This window comes from Triturus cristatus, chromosome 1_1, assembly GCF_964204655.1.
Source record: "Triturus cristatus chromosome 1_1, aTriCri1.1, whole genome shotgun sequence".
Taxonomy (NCBI): Eukaryota; Metazoa; Chordata; class Amphibia; order Caudata; family Salamandridae; genus Triturus; species Triturus cristatus.
Window position 1 is genome coordinate 137,473,122 of NC_140579.1, and position 21,000 is coordinate 137,494,121.

The window sequence follows — 21,000 nt, forward strand, 5'->3', positions numbered from 1 at the left end:
CCTGCAGCAGTACATACAGGGACAGTGGAACCTGCAGGAGAGCACTCCCACAGGGACCATGGAGCATGCAGGACATACAGGGACAGTGGAGCCAGCAGCAGGACACACAGGGACAGTGGAGCCAGCAGGACATACAGGGACAGTGGAGCCTGCAGCAGGACATACAGGGACAGTGGAGCCTGCAGCAGGACATACAGGGACAGTGGAGCCAGCAGCAGGACATACAGGGACAGTGGAGCCTGCAGCAGGGCACTCCTACAGGGACAGTGGAACCAGCAGCAGGGCACTCTTACAGGGACAGTGGAGCCAGGACCAGGGCTCTCTCCCAGGGACAGTAGACCAAGCAGCAGGACATGCAGGGACAATGGAGCCTGCAGCAGGACATACAGGGACAGTGGAACCTGCAGGAGAGCACTCCCACAGGGACAGTGGAGCCAGCAGGACATACAGGGACAGTGGAGCCAGCAGCAGGACGTACAGGGATAGTGGAGCCTGCAGCAGGACATACAGGGACAGTGGAGCCAGCAGCAGGACATACAGGGACAGTGGAGCCTGCAGCAGGACATACAGGGACAGTGGAGCCTGCAGCAGGGCACTCTCCCAGGGAAAGAAGAGCCAGCAGCAGGACATACAGGGACAGTGGAGCCTGCAGCAGGACATACAGGGACAGTGGAGCCTGCAGCAGGACATACAGGGACAGTGGAGCCTGCAGCGGGACATACAGGGACAGTGGAGCCTGCAGCCGGGCACTCTCACAGGGAAAGAAGAGCCAGCAGCAGGACATACAGGGACAGTGGAGCCAGCAGCAGGACATACAGGGACGGTGTGCCTGCAGCAGGACATACAGGGACAGTGGAGCCAGCAGGGCATACAGGGACAGTGGAGCCTGCAGCAGGACATACAGGGACAGTGAAGCCTGCAGCAGGACATACAGGGACAGTGGAGCCTGCAGCAGGACATACAGGGACAGTGGAGCCTGCAGCAGGGCACTCTCCCAGGGAAAGTAGAGCCAGCAGCAGGACATACAGGGACAGTGTAGCCTGCAGGAGGGCTCTCTCCCAGGGAAAGTAGAGCCAGCAGCAGGACATACAGGGACAGTGGAGCCAGCAGCAGGACATACAGGGACAGTGGAGCCTGCAGCAGGGCACTCCTACAGGGGACAGTGGAGCTAGTACCAGGGCACTTTCCCAGGCACAGTAGAGCCAGCAGCATGATATACAGGGACAGTGGAGCCTGCAGGAGGGCGTACAAGGACAGTGGAGCCAGCAGGAGGGCACTCCCACAGGGCAGCGAAGGCTGCACTGGGTAACCTTTCAGCGCAGTAAGGGCTGCAGCGGCGTAAGCTGCACAGGATGACCTGTCAGTGCAGTAAGGCCTGCAGGGGCGAAAGCTTCACAGGGTAACCTGTCAGTGCAGTACGGCCGGCCTGCTAGTGTGAAGGCTGCGCAGGGTAACCTGTCAGTGCCGTAAGGGCTGCACAGGGTAACCTGTCAGTGCAGTAAGGCCTGCAGCAGTGAAAGCTGCACAGGGTGACCTGTCAGTGCAGTAAGGGCTGCAGCAGCGAAAGCTGCACAGGGTAACCTGTCAGTGTAGTACCACTTGCTAGGGCGAAGGCTGCGCAGGGTGACCTGTCAGTGCAGTAAGGGCTACATAGGGTAACCTGTCAGTGCAGTAAGGGCTGCAGCAGCAAAAGCTGCACAGCAGTAAGGCCTGCTGGGGCGAAGGCTGCACAGTGTAACCTGTTGGTGCAGTAAGACCTGCAGCGGCGAAAGCTGCACAGGGTGACCTGTCAGTGCAGTAAAGCCTGCTGGGGCGAAGGCTGCACAGTGTAACCTGTTGGTGCAGTAAAGCTTGCAGCGGCCAAAGCTGTACAGGGTAACCTGTCAGTGCAGTAAGGGCTGCAGCAGCGAAAGCTGCACAGCCATGAAGGCTGCACAGGGTAACCTATTGGTAAAACAAGGGCTGCTGCGGTGAAGGCTGCTCAGGGTAACCCTTCACTGCAGTATGGGTTGGTGCAGCAAAGGCTGCAAAAGGAAAACTGTCAGTGCAATAAGGGCTGCACTGGTGAATGCTGCACAGGGTAGCTTGTTGGTGCAGTAAGGGCTGCAGCATCAAAGGCTGCACAGGCTAACTTGTTGGTGCAGGAAGGTCTGCAGCAGGGAAGACTGCGCAGGGTGACCTGTCAGTGCAGTAAGGGCTGCACAGTTGTAGGCAGCACAGGGTAACCTGTGGATGTAGTAACTGCTACAGAAATAAGGGCTGCACAGGACATCCTTTTGGTGCAGTAAGGGCTGGAGCAGCGAAGGCCGCACAGGGTAACCATTTGGTGCAGTAAGGCCTGTTGGTACAGTAAGGCCTGCAGCCATGAAGGCTGCACTAGGTAACCTGTCAGTGCAATAAGTGCTGCAGAGGTGAAGGTTGCACAGGGTAACCAGTCAGTGCAGTAAGGGCAGCTGCAGCGAAGGCTGCACTGGGTGACCTGTCAGTGGAATAAGTGCTGCAGAGGTGAAGGTTGCATAGGGTAACATGGTGCATTAAGGGCTGCGGCAGTGAAGGCTGCACAGGGTAACCTGTTAGTGCAGTAAGGGCTGCAGCAGCAAAGGCTGCACCATGTAACCTGTTGGTGCAGTAAGGCCTGCAGCCATGAAGGCTGCACAGGGTAACCTGCCAGTGCAGTAAGGGCAGCTGCAGCGAAGGCTGCACTGGGTGACCTGTCAGTGCAATAACTGCTGCAGAGGTGAAGGTTGCATAGGGTAACATGGTGCAGTAAGGGCTGCGGCAGTGAAGGCTGCACAGGGTAATCTGTCAGTGCAGTAAGGGCTGCAGCAGCAAAGGCTGCACAGGGTAACCTGTCAGCGCAGTAAGGCTTGCAGCAGTGAAAGCTGCACAGGGTAACCAGTCAGTGCCATAAGGGCTGCAGCAGCAAAGGCTACACAGGGTAACCTGTCAGTGCAGTAAGGGCAGCTGCAGTGAAGGCTTCACAGGGTAACCTGTCAGTGCAGTAAGGGCTGCAGCAGCAAAGGCTACACAGAGTAACCTGTCAGTGCAGTAAGGCCTGCTGGGGCGAAGACTACTCAGGGTAACCTGTCAGTGCAGTAGGGCCTGCAACGGCGAAAGCTGCTAAGGGTGACCTGTCAGTCCAGAAAGATCTTCAGCCATGAAGGCTGCACAGGGTAACCTGTTGGTAAAATAAGGGCTGCTGCGGTGAAGGCTGCTCAGGGTAACCCTTCACTGCAGTATGGGTTGGTGCAGCAAAGGCTGCACAAGGAAAACTGTCAGTGCAATAAGGGCTGCACTGGTGAATGCTGCACAGGGTAGCTTGTTGGTGCAGTAAGGGCTGCAGCATCAAAGGCTGCACAGGCTAACTTGTTGGTGCAGGAAGGAGTGCAGCAGGGAAGACTGCGCAGGGTGACCTGTCAGTGCAGTAAGGGCTGCACAGTTGTAGGCAGCACAGGGTAACCTGTGGATGTAGTAACTGCTACAGCAATAAGGGCTGCACAGGATATCCTTTTGGTGCAGTAAGGGCTGGAGCAGCGAAGGCCGCACAGGGTAACCCTTTGGTGCAGTAAGGCCTGTTGGTACAGTAAGGCCTGCAGCCATGAAGGCTGCACTAGGTAACCTGTCAGTGCAATAAGTGCTGCAGAGGTGAAGGTTGCACAGGGTAACTGGTCAGTGCAGTAAGGGCAGCTGCAGCGAAGGCTGCACTGGGTGACCTGTCAGTGGAATAAGTGCTGCAGAGGTGAAGGCTGCATAGGGTAACATGGTGCATTAAGGGCTGCGGCAGTGAAGGCTGCACAGGGTAACCTGTTAGTGCAGTAAGGGCTGCAGCAGCAAAGGCTGCACCGTGTAACCTGTTGGTGCAGTAAGGCCTGCAGCCATGAAGGCTGCACAGGGTAACCTGCCAGTGCAGCAAGGGCAGCTGCAGCGAAGGTTGCACTGGGTGACCTGTCAGTGCAATAAGTGCTGCAGAGGTGAAGGTTGCATAGGGTAACATGGTGCAGTAAGGGCTGCGGCAGTGAAGCCTGCACAGGGTAATCTGTCAGTGCAGTAAGGGCTGCAGCAGCAAAGGCTGCACAGGGTAACCTGTCAGTGCAGTAAGGGCAGCTGCAGCGAAGGTTGCACTGGGTAACCCGTTGGTGCAGTAAGGCCTGCAGCCATAAAGGCTGCACAGGGTAACCTGTTGGTGCAGTAAGGCATGCAGCGACAAAAGCTGCACAGGGTGACCTGTCAGTGCAGTAAGGCCTGCAGCGGTGAAAGCTGCACAGGGTGACCTGTCAGTGCAGTAAGGGCTGTAGCAGCAAAGGCTGCACAGTGTAACCTGTTGGTGCAGTAAGGCTTGCTGGGGCGATGGCTGCACAGGGTGACCTGTCAGTGCAGTAAGGACTGCAGCGGCAAAGGCTGCAGAGTGTAACCTGTTGGTGCAGTAATGCCTGCAGCCATGAAGGCTGCACAGGGTGACCTGTCAGTGCAATAAGGGCTGCAGCAGCAAAGGCTGCACAGTGTAACCTGTTGGTGCAGTAAGGCCTGCAGCCATGAAGGCTGCACAGTGTAACCTGTTGATGCAGTAAGGGCTGTAGCAGCAAAGGCTGCACCGGGTAACCTGTCAGTGCAATAAGTGCTGCAGAGGTGATGGTTGCACAGGGTAACCTGTTGGTGCAGTAAGGCTTGCTGCTGGGCTCTTTCCCAGGGACACAGGACATGTGGCCTGACTCTCTCCCTCACTGGACAACAGGGCCAGTACTCTTCCAGACACAGCATGACCTGCAGCTGGGCCCTCTCCCAGGGACACAGTACATGTGACATGGCTCTCTCTGAGGGACAGAAGGACATGCACTCTCCCAGGCACAGCTGTACCTGCAGCTGGGCCCTCTCCCATGGACACAGGACATGTGGCAGGGCTCCCTCCCAGGGACAGCAGGACCTGCAACTGGGCCCTCTCCCAGGGACACAGGACATATGTCAGGGCTCTCTCCCAGGAACAGCAGGGCCTGTACTCTCCCAGGGACACAGAACATGTGACAGGACTCTCTCCCAGGGACAGCAGGGCCTGTACTCTCCCAGGCACAGCAGGAGCTGCAGCTGGGCCCTCTCCCAGGGACACAGGACACGGGGCAGGACTCTCTCCCAGGCACAGCAGAACTGCAGGTGGGCCCTCTACTAGGGACACAGGACGTGTGGCAGGGCTCTCTCCCAGGGACAGCAGGGACAGTACTCTCCCAGGAACACAGGACATGTGACAGGGCTCTCTCTCCCAGGGACAGCAGGGACAGCACTCTCCCAGGGACACAGGACATGCAGCCAGGCCCTCTCCCAGTGACACAGGACCTGTGGCAGGGCTCTCTCCCAGGGACACAGACACGTGACAGGGCTCCCTCCCAGGGACAGCAAGGCCAGTACTCTCCCAGGCACAACAGGACCTGCAGCGTGGCCCTCTCCTAGGGACACAGGGCATGTGACAGGTCTCTCTCCCAGGCACAGCAGGACCTGCAGCTTGGGCCCTCTCCCAGGGACACAGGACATGTGACAGGGCTCTCTCCCAGCGACAGCAGGGCCTGTACTCTCCCGAGCACAGCAGGAGCTGCAGCTGGGCTCTCATCCAGGGGCACAGGACATGTGACAGGGCTCTCTCCCAGGGACACTGGACATGTGGCAGGGCTCTCTTCCAGGGACATGTCACAGGGCTCTCTCTAAGGGACAGTAGGGACAGTACTCTCCCAGGCACAGCGAGACCTGCAGCTGTGCCCTCTCTCAGGGACACAGGACATGTGACAGGACTCTCTCCCAGGCACAGCAGGACCTACAGCTTGGGCCCTCTCCCACGGACACAGGACATATGTCAGGGCTCTCTCCCAGGGACAGCAGGGGCAGTACTCTCCCAGGGACACAAGACATGTGACAGGACTCTCTCCCAGGCACAGCAGGACCTGCAGCTTGGGCCCTCTCCCAGGGACACAGGACATGTGACAGGGCTCTCTCCCAGGGACAGCAGGGCCTGTACTCTCCCGAGCACAGCAGGAGCTGCAGCTGGGCTCTCATCCAGGGGCACAGGACATGTGACAGGGCTCTCTCCCAGGGACACTGGACATGTGGCAGGGCTCTCTTCCAGGAACATGTCACAGGGCTCTCTCCCAGGGACAGTAGGGACAGTACTCTCCCAGGCACAGCAAGACCTGCAGCTGTGCCCTCTCCCAGGGACACAGACACAGGACATGTGACAGGGCTCTCTCCCAGGGACAGCAGGGACAGTACTCTCCCAGGGACACAGGACATATGTCAGGGCTCTCTTCCATGGACAGCAGGGCCAGTACTCTCCCAGGCACAGCAGGACGTGCAGCTGGGCCCTCTCCCAGGCACACAGGACATGTGACAGGGCTCTCTACCAGGGACACCAGGACCTGCAGCTGGGCCCTCTCCCAGGGACACAGGGCATGTGACAGGGTTCTTTCCCAGGGACAGCAGAACCTGCAGCTGGGCCCTCTCCCACGGACACAGGACATATGTCAGGGCTCTCTCCCAGGGACAGCAGGGACAGTACTCTTCCAGGGACACAGGACATATGTCAGGGCTCTCTTCCATGGACAGCAGGGCCAGTACTCTCCCAGGCACAGCAGGACGTGCAGCTGGGCCCTCTCCCAGGCACACAGGACATGTGACAGGGCTCTCTACCAGGGACACACGGACCTGCAGCTGGGCCCTCTCCCAGGGACACAGGATATATGTCAGGGTTCTCTCCCAGGGACAGCAGGGCCAGTACACTCCCAGCACAGCAGGATCTGCAGCTGTGCCCTCTCCCAGGGACACAGGACATGTGGCAGGGCTCTCTCCCGGGGACAGCAGGGCCAGTACTTCCTGCACCGCAGGACCTGCAGCTGTGCCCTCTCCCAGGGACACAGGACATGTGACAGGTCTCTCTCCCAGGGACAGCAGGACCTGCAGCTGGGCCCTCTCCCAGGGACACAGGACACGTGGCAGGGCCCTCTCCCGGGGACAGCAGCGCCAGTACTTTCCCAGCACAGCAGGACCTGCAGCTGTGCCCTCTCCCAGGGACACGGGACATGTGACAGGGCTCTCTACCAGGGACAGCAGGACTTGCAGCCGGGCCCTCTCCCAGGGACACAGGACATATGTCAGGGCTCTCTCCCAGGGACCGCAGGGCCAGTACTCTCCCAGGCATAGCAGGAGCTGCAGCAGGGCCCTCTCCCAGGGACACAGGATATGTGACAGGTCTCTCTCCCAGGGACAGCAGAGCCAGTACTCTCCCAGACACAGCAGGAGCTGCAGCTGTGCCCTCTCCCAGGGACACAGGATATGTGACAGGGCTCTCTCCCAGGGACAGCAGGGCCAGTACTCTCCCAGGGACACAGGACATATGTCAGAGCTCTCTCCCAGGGACAGCAGAGCCAGTACTCTCCCAGACACAGCAGGAGCTGCAGCTGTGCCCTCTCCCAGGGACACAGGATATGTGACAGGGCTCTCTCCCAGGGACAGCAGGGCCAGTACTCTCCCAGGCACAGCAGGACCTGCAGCTGTGCCCTCTCCCAGGGACACAGGACATGTGACAGGGCTCTCTCACAGTGACAGCAGGGACAGTACTCTCCCAGGCACAGCAGGACCTGTACTCTCCTAGGGACACAGGACATGTGTCAGGGCTCTCTCCCAGGGACAGCAGGGACAGTACTCTCCCAGGCACAGCAGGACCTGCAGCTGTGCCCTCTCCCAGGGACACAGGACATGTGACAGGGCTCTCTCCCAGGGACAGCAGGGACAGTACTCTCCCAGGCACAGCAGGACCTGCAGCTGTGCCCTCTCCCAAGGACACAGGACATGTGACAGGGCTCTCTCCCAGGGACAGCAGGGACTGTACTGTACCAGGCACAGCAGGATCTGTACTCTCCTAGGGACACAGGACATATGACAGGGCTCTCTCCCAGTGACAGCAGGGACAGTACTCTTCCAGGCACAGCAGGACCTGTACTCTCCTAGGGACACAGGACATGTGACAGGGCTCTCTCCCAGGGACAGCAGGGACAGTACTCTCCCAGGCAGAGCAGGACCTGCAGCTGTGCCCTCTCCCAGGGACAGCAGGGCCTGTACTCACCCAGGCACACAGGACATGTGACAGGGCTCTCTCCCAGGGACAGCAGGGACTGTACTCTACCAGGCACAGCAGGATCTGTACTCTCCTAGGGACACAGGACATATGACAGGGCTCTCTCCCAGTGACAGCAGGGACAGTACTCTCCCAGGCACAGCAGGACCTGTACTCTCCTAGAGACACAGGACATGTGACAGGGCTCTCTCCCAGGGACAGCAGGGACAGTACTCTCCCAGGCACAGCAGGGCCTGCAGCTGTGCCCTCTCCCAGGGACACAGGACATGTGACAGGGCTCTCTCCCAGGGACAGCAGGGACAGTACTCTCCCAGGCACAGCAGGACCTGCAGCTGTGCCCTCTCCCAGGGACACAGGACATGTGACAGGGCTCTCTCCCAGGGACAGCAGGGACTGTACTCTACCAGGCACAGCAGGATCTGTACTCTCCTAGGGACACAGGACATATGACAGGGCTCTCTCCCGGTGACAGCAGGGACAGTACTCTCCCAGGCACAGCAGGACCTGTACTCTCCTAGGGACACAGGACATGCAGCCAGGCCCTCTCCCAGGGACAGCAGGGACAGTACTCTCCCAGGCACAGCAGGACCTGCAGCTGTGCCCTCTCCCAGGGACACAGGACATGTGACAGGGCTCTCTCCCAGGGACAGCAGGGACTGTACTCTACCAGGCACAGCAGGATCTGTACTCTCCTAGGGACACAGGACATATGACAGGGCTCTCTTCCGGTGACAGCAGGGACAGTACTCTCCCAGGCACAGCAGGACCTGTACTCTCCTAGGGACACAGGACATGCAGCCAGGCCCTCTCCCAGGGACAGCAGGGACAGTACTCTCCCAGGCAGAGCAGGACCTGCAGCTGTGCCCTCTCCCAGGGACACAGGACATGTGACAGGACTCTCTCCCAGGGACAGCAGGGCCTGTACTGTCCCAGGCACACGGGACATGTGACAGGGCTCTCTCCCAGGGACAGCAGGGCCTGTACTCTCCCAGGCACACAGGACATGTGACAGGGCTCTCTCCCAGAGACAGTACTCTCCTAGGTACATAGGACATGTGGCAGGGCTCCCTCCTAGGGACAGCAGGACCAGTACTCTCCCAGGGACATAGGGCATATGTCAGGGCCCTCTCCCATGGACTGCAGGCCCAGTACTCTCCCAGGCACATCAGGAGCTGCAGCTGTGACCTCTCTCAGGGACACAGGACATGTGGCAGTGCTCTCTCCCATGGGCTGCAGGCCCAGTATTCTCCCAGGCACAGTAGGACCTGCACTCTCCTAGGGACACAGGGCATGTGACAGGGCTCTCTCCCAGGGACAGCAGGGCCAGTACTTTCCAGGCACATCAGGACCTGTAGCTGGGCCCTCTCCCAGGGACACAGGACATGTGACAGGGCTCTCTCCCGGGGATAGCAGAGCCAGTACTCTCCCAGGCACAGCAGGAGCTGCAGCTGTGACCTCTCCCATGGACACAGGACATGTGGCAGGGCTCTCTCCTATGGGCTGCAGGCCCAGTATTCTCCCAGGCACAGCAGGACCTGCACTCTCCTAGGGACACAGGGCATGAGACAGGGCTCTCTCCCAGGGACAGCAGGGACAGTACTTTCCAGGCACAGCAGGACCTGTAGCTGGGCCCTCTCCCAGGGACACAGGACATGTGACAGGGCTCTCTCCCGGAGATAGCAGGGCCAGTACTCTCCAATCACAGCAGGGGCTGCATCTGGGCCCTCTCCTAGGGACACAGGACATGTGGAAAGGCTCTCTCCCAGGGACAGCAGAACCTGTAGCTGGACTCTCCCACATGGACATAAGGGCCTGTAGTAGCCCCCCCCCCTCCCAGGGAGAGCTGGGCTTGAAGTAGGGCTGTACCCCAAGGAGCCCTGGAGTAGGGCTCTTCACAGCACTATTGTAACACCACCCCCAGCCCTATGGGCCTTCGAGCTTGCAGAGGGGCGCTGTGCAAGGGGCAGCACACTTGGCAGCATTGCAGTCTCTTTCAGGGGCAAGAGACCTCCAGCAGAGACAGCAGACAGTGGGGGCTCTGTCTGACCCACCCCAGGGACACACAGATTGTCTGCGACTTACAAAAGGAAGGCATTACTAACTAACAGGAGGCATCCCTATCAAACTGGAGGCATTACATGAGCCATTACTAACAAATAAAAGCCATTACAGGAGGCATTACTAACAAACAGGAAGCATGACTACCAAACTGGAGGCATTGCAGGAGGCATTACTAACCAACAGGAAGCATTACTAACAAACTGGAGGCGTTGCTGGAGGCAACACTAACAAACAAGTGCCATTACTAACCAACAGGAAGCTTTACTATCAAACAAGTGCCATTACTACCAAACAGGAGGCGTTATCAACAAACAGGGGCCATTACGGGAGGCCTTACTAGAAAACAGGATCCGTTACTAACAAATAGGAAGTATTACAGGAGACATTACTTACGAACAGGAGGCATCACTAACAAACTGGATGCATTACAGGAGGCATTATTAACAAACAGGAGGCATTGCAGGAGGGATTACTAACAAACAGGAAGCTTTTCTAACAAACAAGTGCCATTACTAACAAACAGGAGGCATTACAGGAGGCCTTACTAGGAAAAAGGAACCATTACTAACAAACAGGGAGCATTACAGGAGGCATTACTTATTTATTTATTTTTTTTTTTTTTTTATTTTGAGGATTTTATATAGCGCGAACAAGACCCTTGCGGGTATCAGAGTGCTTTACAAGGAAAATATCGAGGACACATAGGCATAGAGGAAAAAACATAAAGTTCCATGCAAATCAATAATCAGGTAATCACAATAACCCTAGCTCGGTAAGTATGGAGGACACATAGGCATCAAGTAAAAACCATAAAGTTCCATACAAATCAAGAGTCACGTAAACGCAATCACCCTAGCTCAGGTGAATTTAGCCATGAGAAGAGCTTTCACTTCTTTTTTGAAGGATGCAGTGGTGGGATTCAGCCTAGTTTCAGGTGGCAGCGCGTTCCAGATCCTGGGAGCCATCCCCGAGGAGGGGAACAGGAGGCATTACTAACAAACAGGAGCCATTATGAACAAACAGGGAGCATTACAGGAGGCATTACTTAAGAACAGGAAGCATTACTAACAAACAGGAGGCATTACAAGCGGCATTACTAATAAACTGGCTTCCTGACTGACAGCTGAGACATGTCGGGCGACTCAGTGACTGAAAGATCAGCCGAAACATAATTGACAGCAAAGGCTGAGACATGTCTGACAGCTCTGTGACTGACTGGCATGACTGACAGCTCAGGCCGGCACATGCCTGACGAGTCTGACTGGGACGTGATTTCCAGCCCAATAACTGACAGCTGAACCCAAAACATGTTACACAGAGCTCTGACTGAGACTTGACTGACAGCTCAGACTGGGCATCATTGACAGCTCAATGATTGACAGGTGAGCCTCGAGCATGACTGACAGCTCAGACTGAGCATCATTGACAGCTCAATGATTGACAGGTGAGCCTCGAGCATGACTGACAGCTCAGGCTGAGGCATGACTGACAGCCCCTTATCAACAACACATGTATGTGCACTGATCATGCTGAGCGCCTTATTAACAACTGGCTCGGGGCCCATGGGCTGTTTATTGATCATACATCGGCATCTACCGACCTCCATCAGTAATTGATCACACATCGGCCTCATTGGGCCTCCTTACCAGCTATTGATTATCTTTTAGCATGTGTTCGGTTATTGATTACTGACTCCCCATGGACATTCATTGAACTACCTTCACCAGTTAATGATCACCATTCACAAGCTATTGGCACCAGTCTAAACTGAACACGAATTGATCAGCTATTGACATTTACAGACACCTGATATCTATGGGCATTATCACTAGCTATGGATTAACTAATGACATTTACAGATCAACTGACCCGCTGTTGATCAACAATTGGCATTTAAGGGATCTAACACCAGTTATTGATTACCTATTGACATCTACAGACTTATTCACCAGTTAATGATTACCTAACGACTTCTATTGATCCATCACTAGTTATTGATCATATATGAACACCTACACTCTCAATAAAGTTATTGACATCTAGAGGCCTCTTTGGGAGATATTGATTACCAATTGATATCTATGTGCTCCGTCACTAGTTATTGATTACCTATTGACATATACGGACTCCTTCGCAAATATTGAGCGCCTATTGATAGATCCGCGGACCCCATCACTAGCTTTTGATTATCTGTTGACATTTATTGGCCCCTTCGAAAGTTATTGATTAGCTATTGACATACATGGAGCCTTTCACCATTTACTTATCAGTCAGTCAGTCAAAACAGTCTTTATTTCGAGTATTTCATCTTAAAAGACATATAAAATTCATCAAATACAATTAAAAAGTTAATGTATTATTTATAACAATTGAGACTAAAAACTATTTAATAAATAACAGGTTAAGATCAATAAAAAAGTATTAAACATACATAGACTTTGACTTGAAATTCATTCTACAGTTGGGGGTAATGCTAGGCTATAGTATGTATAACCAGTGGTAAAATTTCATCTTTTCCGTATAAGCCACGCCCAACTAATATATTTGGCTAGACCAATGACCACAAGAGAGGATGTATCAGTCTTTAGGATCCTTCTAGCGGCCTGGGCTGATCTGACACCTAGTTCACGACACACAGGTCGCAGCCAGACTCGCCTAGGTTGGTAATATGCCGGGCATACAAATAAAAAATGATCTTCTGTTTCGACCAAATTTTTACAGGATGGGCATTTATCAGTGCCATTTAAGGACCAGCTAGAAGTAAAGGAACCTAAAGGAAGGGTACCAATTCTGAATTGGTGGTATAATTTCCGATCCAGCTTTTTGGTTATTACGTCCCAATATACTTCTAAAGATGATTGATCCTTAATAGACAAATAAATTGAGGTCAGGGAACCACCAGTAGAAGGAGTAAATCGTTTTTGTGAGGCCCAAAGCCAATAGGCATCCCTATATATTTTTTTAGGGGGAAACACAGCCGACACAGGGTTGGACCACAAGTCACCCATGCCCATTTCTGTCAGAATAAGTTTGATTTCTGTGAGCCAACGAATTCTGTGGGAGCCTCTCATATCCTTTACCTCATGCAGCGCTTTAGCATAAATGGATAGCTCCGGGGTAGTCCATAGGCGTCGCCAAAACGCCAGGGGCCTATACCGGATCATATCCTCTATGGGTTGGCAGCCCAGATCGAATAACAAGGGGATACGTGGGGTGGAGGGGGATAGCCCTATCAATGATCTCAAGAAGTTGTTTTGGGCCATCCTCAAGGAGTCAAGATTACTAAACCCCCATAGCTCGGCGCCATACATGACTGCAGGGAGGATTTTAGAACCATAAATTTGTATCACAGGTGCAATGGGTTTAGTGCAGGAATGCATATGTTCCTTTAATAAGGCACCACCAAGTTGGGAGTGCTTTAACCTAAGCAATTCTATCTGGGGCCCCCAACTTAGGTTATCACTAAAGGTGACCCCCAAATATGTAAATGTAGAGGTCTGTTCCAGCCTTGCACCACCCATTTCAACCCTAGCTTTAACGGGGCGTGGGCCACGAAGAACCATAAATTTGGTTTTCCCCACGTTGACCTCGAGCTCATGCTCGCGGCAGAATAACTCAAACCTAGAGAGGGCCAATTGAAGCCCCTGTCGGGTTTTAGAAATGAGGAGCGTATCGTCCGCGAACATGAGCAGGGGCACTTTCATTCCTGCCAACGAGGGGGCATCAGTCGGGCAGTCAGAAAAGTATCTAGTTACTCCATTGATGAACAAGGAGAACAGTGTAGGGGCCAGGACACACCCTTGCCTGACCCCTTTAGACACTTTGTAGTCACTTCCCCAGGCTTACCCCATCTAACCTGTGCATATGTGTTAGTGTGCAATTTAACTAAAAGCCTCAGATATTCGGCATCTACGAACTCTTTCACTGGTTTGCGTTTTTCTGTTGAAATCGAATGCGCCCTTCATGATTTATTGAGCCCCGATTGACATACACGGACCCATTCTCCAGTTATTGATTACCCGTTGACACCCCCCCCCCCACTATACGTAAATGATGACGTGCTGAGATCCATAAGTTCTCTTCATCAATGATCAATTTCCCATCAGCACTCATGTCCCTGTGACATCACTCTTCCATACCTCTCGGACAGTAGCATTCCAGGGCAGAGTGACAGCTCTCACTGCCCCCGCCCTCCTCCAAAGCTGCACAGTCACCCCTTACTCTCCCCTCACTCCCCCTCACTCCTCGCGACCCCTGAGCCCCCAAGACTTGCGACGCTACGCCCGGACCCGACGCTGACCCCAAACTTGCCCGCACCTGAACCACTAGTTAGCAAATGACGGCGTCTATCACCGCGGCACCCCGAACCCCAACAGGGCATCTCCGCGGACACCCCCAGGCACACCGGGACCAAAGAGACCGCCTGCGCCTCGCTTCAAGATAGCGCTTCTCTCGTTCCGAGACCTCTACCACAGCCCCCCCCCCCACCCCACCGTTCATACGAGCGAGGCTCTGCCCTCCCATCCCATGCGAACACTGCACGCCTCTCTGCCCCAACATTCACAGCAACAGCGCCTAGGGATGAACGAGGCGCTTCCATGAGGTTTCTAGAAACAATGAGGCGCTTCCGTGGGGTGCCTCGGGAGGAACTCGTCTTTAGAAGGAATGGGGTGCCTCTGTCAGAATGCCATTGCGGGATAGGGTGCCACTGCGAGAATAATGTGCCATTGTGCAAATAGGGTGCCATGGGGTGGGGGAGAGGGGCGGGGGGCTTTCGTGGAATAAGGTGCCATTGTGAGAATTTGTGCTATTTGGGGCGAGGGGTGTTAGGGTGCCTTTGAAAGAGCACAGTGCCATGAATTGAATAAGATTCCATTGTGAGAATAGGGTGAACTGTAGGGGACAGTGTGCCTTGAGGGAATATGGTGCCATTGAGGGAACTTTGTGCTTTGAGGGAATATGGTGCCATTGAGGGAATAGTGTGCAATTGAGAGAATAGTGTGCGTTGAGGGAAAATGGTGCCATTGAGGGAATAGTGTGCGTTGAGGGAATGTGGTACCATTGAGAGAATACTGTGCATTGAAGGAATAGTGTGCGCTGACGGAATGTGGTTGCATGGAGGGAACAGTGTGCGTTGAAGAAATGGGGTGCCATTGAGGGAATAGCGTTGAGGGGGTGTGGTTGCATTGAGGGAACAGTGTGCGTTGAGGGAATAGAGTGCGTTGAGGGATTAGGGTGCCATTGAGGGAATAGTCTTCGCTGAGGGAATAGCGAGTCGGCAGGGGAGGAAGGTGCCTTGGGCTGAATGAGGTGCCTTGGGACGAAGGGGAGCCTTGATAAAAGCGAGCTGCTTTGGGGGGAAGGGCTGCCTTGGAAGAAGTACAGCGCCTTGGAAGATACCATGCCTCCCTTGGAGGAACGAGGCGCTTTCTAAAGAATAGGAGGTACAGGCAGAAACAAGTTGCTTCTGAAAGGGCCAAGTGTCTTGGGGGGGGGGGGGGGGGGGAGGGGGAGTGAATTACCTCGGAAGGAGCATGCTCCCGTAGATGGGATGCGGCACTCAAGGAGGGGGCATTGTTGGAGGAATGTGGTACTCAAAGGGGCAGTCTGAGTGGAATGCAGTACTCAAGGGAAGGCTCTCTTGGAGGGAACGGCGTGAGTCAGAAGGAAGAGGCTACCTTGAAAGGAATGATGCGCTTTGAAGTGGGGCGCATAGAAATGAATGATACGCTCCGAAAGTAGTGATGCGCCTTGAATGATGCGCCTTGAAAGGAAATATGCTGGGCCTTGACAGGGACGATGCGGCCTGAAAGGGGTGGTGTGCGGATTGTAGCGCCTTGAATGTTACGTCTCGAAAGGAACTAGAGATGATGTGCCTTGGTCGGGGTGGTGCTCCTTGAAGTGAAAGATGTTCTGTGAAAGGAAGACTGTGCTTTTAATGATGCGCCTCGAAACCAACTATGCGCCTTGAAAGATGATGTGGTTTGACAGGGATGATGCGCCTGGAAGGACATGGTGCGCCTGGAAGCAATGAGGCATCTCTGAAAACACGAACCATCTTTGGTAAGGGAGGGGGGCAATCACACCTCTCTTGGCCAAGGCTGTTGGGCGCCCCAACTGGGTGCGATGACGGAGGAGCAGGCTGGGCCCCCCAAAACTCAAGTCAACTGGAAGCGATCCCTGCCGAGTCGGCTTGCCCCTCCCAGACTCGTGGCAGGTGACAGATGATGGAAGAATCAGCCCCCCCCCCCCTTCCAAAAATCACAACAACTCTAAGCGGCGACGGAAGAATTCTAATGCCCTACACCCCAAGACCAGTGCCAACCAGGAGAGGGGAGAAAGGATGTGTGATCCCAAGACCCATGCCAACTGTGAGAGGTGGCACAGCAGACCCCCTGCTTCACAACCCTCCCCCCCAAAAAAGCTGATGTTAAGTGAGACAGCTGATAGAGAAGTCTGCTGTCCCGTTGCCCCCTAATTCTTATGCCAGCTGAGAGAGACGATTGGCGCCGTCGATTTTACCATCTAATGCCAGCTGGAAGAGAGCGTCAAAGAGTTTAATTGCGCCCCCTACACCCGTGCCACCAGGCAGTCAATCGGCCCTCAGACCCCCAAAACACCCGAGAAACACGATTAAAAGGACACTTCCACCCTCTCAAACCATTGCCACCTAGGACAGACAAAAAGTCGCTGATGCCACCCAAACTCTGCCGAGGATCACACAGTGCGCGCCGCTCATCTATCTCCCAGCCAGCCCGGAGCGGGAGCCGCCTTACCTGCCGCCTGCACTCTCCAGGTGCAGTGCCAGAGCACCAGGGCCAGGCTGATGAGGGGCACCCCCCTGGTCCGGGGGCCCGGGTCCTTCATGGCAGGCGTAGGGGGGTCGCCAGCAGCGGTGGCGGGGCAGAGGACGCGGAGGGCGCTTGCAGGGGTGCGTGGAGGGAGCAGCTGCTGAGCTCACGGCTGTCCGGGCTCGAATACTTCCATGGAGCGGCGGCCGGGGGTGGCCCACTCAGGAACTAGGGATTTTTTTTATTGGGAGGAGAGTGTGGGGAGGGGGAGGGCAGAGAGGAGGGCAGGCGGTGGTGAGGGCAGGGGGTGGCGCCTGCTGCAGGTTAGCAAGGGATGCTGTTTGTGTAGTGTATGTTATGGTGTGTAGGAGGTGGGTTATGGGGTTTCGGGTGGGCGTAAGGTGACGATTAAGTTGTCGGGTTTTGGGGAGGCACTAAATATGAGAGGTGAAAGCGCAGAGTGACTGTGGTGGTGGCCGGTCAGTGGGTGGAGGGGGCACAGGGGTGTGCGCAGGGTGTTGGTGCACAGGGTGGTGGGGCGCCAAGTGTGCTGGTGGGGGTGTCTGTGGGAACCCCCGCTCCACTCTGCCCAGACTCCACTGATGGCACAGTGAGCTGCTGTCTCTGCTCACTCTCCAGCCCTGAGACTGCGGCCTTCCACTTGAGCAGCACTAGTGTGAACAGAGCTCCTCCCCCAGAGCCACGCCCCCGCCACGGCCACGCCCCTAGGTGCCCTGGCACGGCCCCAGTCCCAGAGTGGGACGGGTCCTGCACGGGCTCAGCCCTGTGTGGTGTAGCGAGCGAGCTCTGCCCTCTGTGCCCCTGGCACGCCCCGACTCTAGCGCTGCCCCCCAGAGCTGGTATATCCCACCGTCCCTCCCAGACCTTGCATAACCTCTGCCTTAGACATAATAGCTTGGCATGACCCCTGCTGCACCTGCCGTCGCCTGCGCGGCGGCAATGCCCGCTGACCCCGCGCCACAGCAGCCTAACTCTGGAGAGCATGCCCCTTGAGCCCCTGGCACAGTGACAGAGAAAGCACCCCACAGCTCTTCTGGTACTGGCATGACCCCTCCTGACCCTGAAATAACCCCCATTAGATTAGCATAACCCAGGCACGGTCCACAGACCTCGTTTCTGCACACACTGGCACACTCACCCAATGGCACAGACTTGGCACAGTCACTTTCGCCCTGGCAAGCTCATCCCTCCTCCTCCCTGGCACAACTCCTCATGCCTCTGGCACAGCCCCTCCCTTGCCTGGCATTACCTTGGACCTGACACCGGGCCTTGCTACATCACCCCCTCCCCAACTGTGCCACAAACCGTCCCAAACTGGCACTTCCCACAGACCTTGAGGCAGCGCTCTCTTCCTGTCGAAACTATGGGTATTTACGCGCTCCAATCCCAGGCCTGGCACGACTTCTTCCCCTGGCACAGCTGCCGCCCTGGCACAGCTTCTCCAGTCTAGCCAAAATATAACAGCCCTGGAAGTGCCCAGGTACCCTCCCCACCCCGTGATATTGCTCCAGTGTCACTGTGCGCCTCATTGTGTTCTGCAAGGACAAGTGGTGCCAGTGGTGCCAGGATCAACGGTGCCCTAAGGATGCCATGCCAGGGTCAGCAGTGCTCCTCCGCAGAATGTGCAGAATGCTGCTCAGAATAAGATATTAGCATCAATAATAGCCTGCTGAATACTGTGCAAGGATCTGCAATGCTCTCGAGGATACTGTGCCAAGATCAGTGACGCCGCTCATGATACTGTGCCAAGATCAGTGACACCGCTCATGATACTGTGCCAAGATCAGTGACGCCACTCATGGCACGGTGCCAAGATCAGTGACGCTACTCATGATACGGTGCCAAGATCAGTGACCCCCCTCCATGATACTGAGCCAAGATCAGCAACACAACTCATGATACGGTGCCAAGATCAGACAGCACTCATGATACTGTGCCAAGATCAGTGATGCCATTGATGATACTGTGCCAAGATCAGTGACGCCACTCATGATACTGTGCCAAGATCAGTGACGCCGCACATGATACTGTGCCAAGATCAGTGACGCCACTCATGGCACGGTGCCAAGATCAGTGACGCCACTCATGGCACGGTGCCAAGATCAGTGACCTCTCCTCCATGATACTGTGCCAAGATCAGCGACACAACTCATGATACTGTGCCAAGATCAGTGACACAACTGATGATACTGAGCCAAGATCAGTGATGCCACTCATGACACGGTGCCAAGATCAGTGATCCCCCTCCATGATACTGAGCCAAGATCAGCAACACAACTCAGGATACTGTGCCAAGATCAGTGATGCCACTCATGACACGGTGCCAAGATCAGTGATGCCACTCATGGCACGGTGCCAAGATTAGTGACCCCCCCTCCATGATACTGAGCCAAGATCAGCAACACAACTCATGGTACTGTGCCAAGATCAGTGATGCCACTCATGATACTGTGCCAAGATCAGTGACGCCACTCATGGCACAGTGCCAAGATCAGTGACGCCACTCATGGCACGGTGCCAAGATCAGTGACATCTCCTCCATGGTACTGTGCCAAGATCAGCGACACAACTCATGATACTGTGCCAAGATCAGCGACACAACTCATGATACTGTGCCAAGATCAGTGATGCCACTCATGACACGGTGCCAAGATCAGTGACCCCCGCTTCATGATACTGAGTCAAGATCAGCAACACAACTCATGATACTGTGCCAAGATCAGTGACGCCACTCATGATACTGTGCCAAGAACATTGACCCCCCTCTCCATGATATTGTGCCAAGATCAGTGACACCACTCATGATACTGAGCCAAGATCAGAGACACAACTCATGATACTGTGCCAAGATCAGTGATGCCACTCATGACACGGTGCCAAGATCAGTGTCCCCGCTCTATGATACTGAGCCAAGATCAGCAACACAACTGATGATACTGTGCCAAGATCAGTGACGCCACTCATGATACTGTGCCAAGATCATTGACCCCCCTCTCCATGATACTGTGCCAAGATCAGTGACACCAATCATGATACTGAGCCAAGATCAGCTACACAACTCATGATACTGTGCCAAGATCAGTGATGCCACTCATGGCACGGTGCCAAGATCAGTGACGCCACTCAGGGAACGGTGCCAAGATCAGTGACCCCCCCCTCCATGATACTGAGCCAAGATCAGCAACACAACTCATGATACTGTGCCAAGATCAGTGACGCCACTCATGACACGGTGCCAAGACCAGTACCCTCCCCCGTGATATTGTTCCAGTGTCACTGTGCGCCTCATTCTGTTCTGCAAGGACCAGTGGTGCCAGGATCAATGGTGCCCAAAGGATACCATGCCAGGGTCAGCAGTGCTCCTCCGCCGAATGTGCCAGGAGCAGAAATACCCATCAGCACACTGTGGCGTGGATTGATATGCTGCTCAGAATAAGGTATTAGCATCAATAATAGCCTGCTGAATACTGTGCAAGGATCTGCAATGCTCCCGAGGATACTGTGCCATGATCAGTGACACCACTCATGATACTGTGCCAAGATCAGTGACGCCACTCATGGCACGGTGCCAAGATCAGTGACGCCACACATGATACGGTGCCAAGATCAGTGACCCCCCTCCATGATACTGAGCCAAGATCAGCAACACAACTCATGATACTGTGCCAAGATCAGTGATGCCATTGATGATACTGTGCCAAGATCAGTGTCGCCACTCATGATACTGTGCCAAGATCAGTGACGCCGCTCATGATACTGTGCCAAGATCAGTGACGCCACTCATGGCACGGTGCCAAGATCAGTGACGCCACTCATGGCACGGTGCCAAGATCAGAGACCTCTCCTCCATGATACTGTGCTAAGATCAGTGACACAATGCATGATACTGTGCCAAGATCAGTGATGCCACTCATGACACGGTGCCAAGATCAGTGACCCCCCTCCATGATACCGAGTCAAGATCAGCAACACAACTCATGATTCTGTGCCAAGATCAGTGAGGACACTCATGATACT

General features: G+C 55.0%; 1 protein-coding gene across 8 annotated transcripts in view; it reads right to left on the reverse strand.

Annotated features, from left to right (window-relative positions):
- COL11A2 (collagen type XI alpha 2 chain) overlaps positions 1–17,644 on the reverse strand; it is a 348,341-nt gene extending 330,697 nt beyond the window's left edge. For all 8 annotated transcript variants that reach the window (XM_085619742.1, XM_085619662.1, XM_085619350.1 and 5 more), the window contains exon 1: positions 16,948–17,644. In XM_085619742.1, the coding sequence (XP_085475868.1) occupies positions 16,948–17,038 (91 nt within the window). In that variant the 5' untranslated portion in view covers positions 17,039–17,644. The remainder of the gene's footprint in view (positions 1–16,947) is intronic.
- Between the last annotated feature and the right edge of the window lie 3,356 nt (positions 17,645–21,000).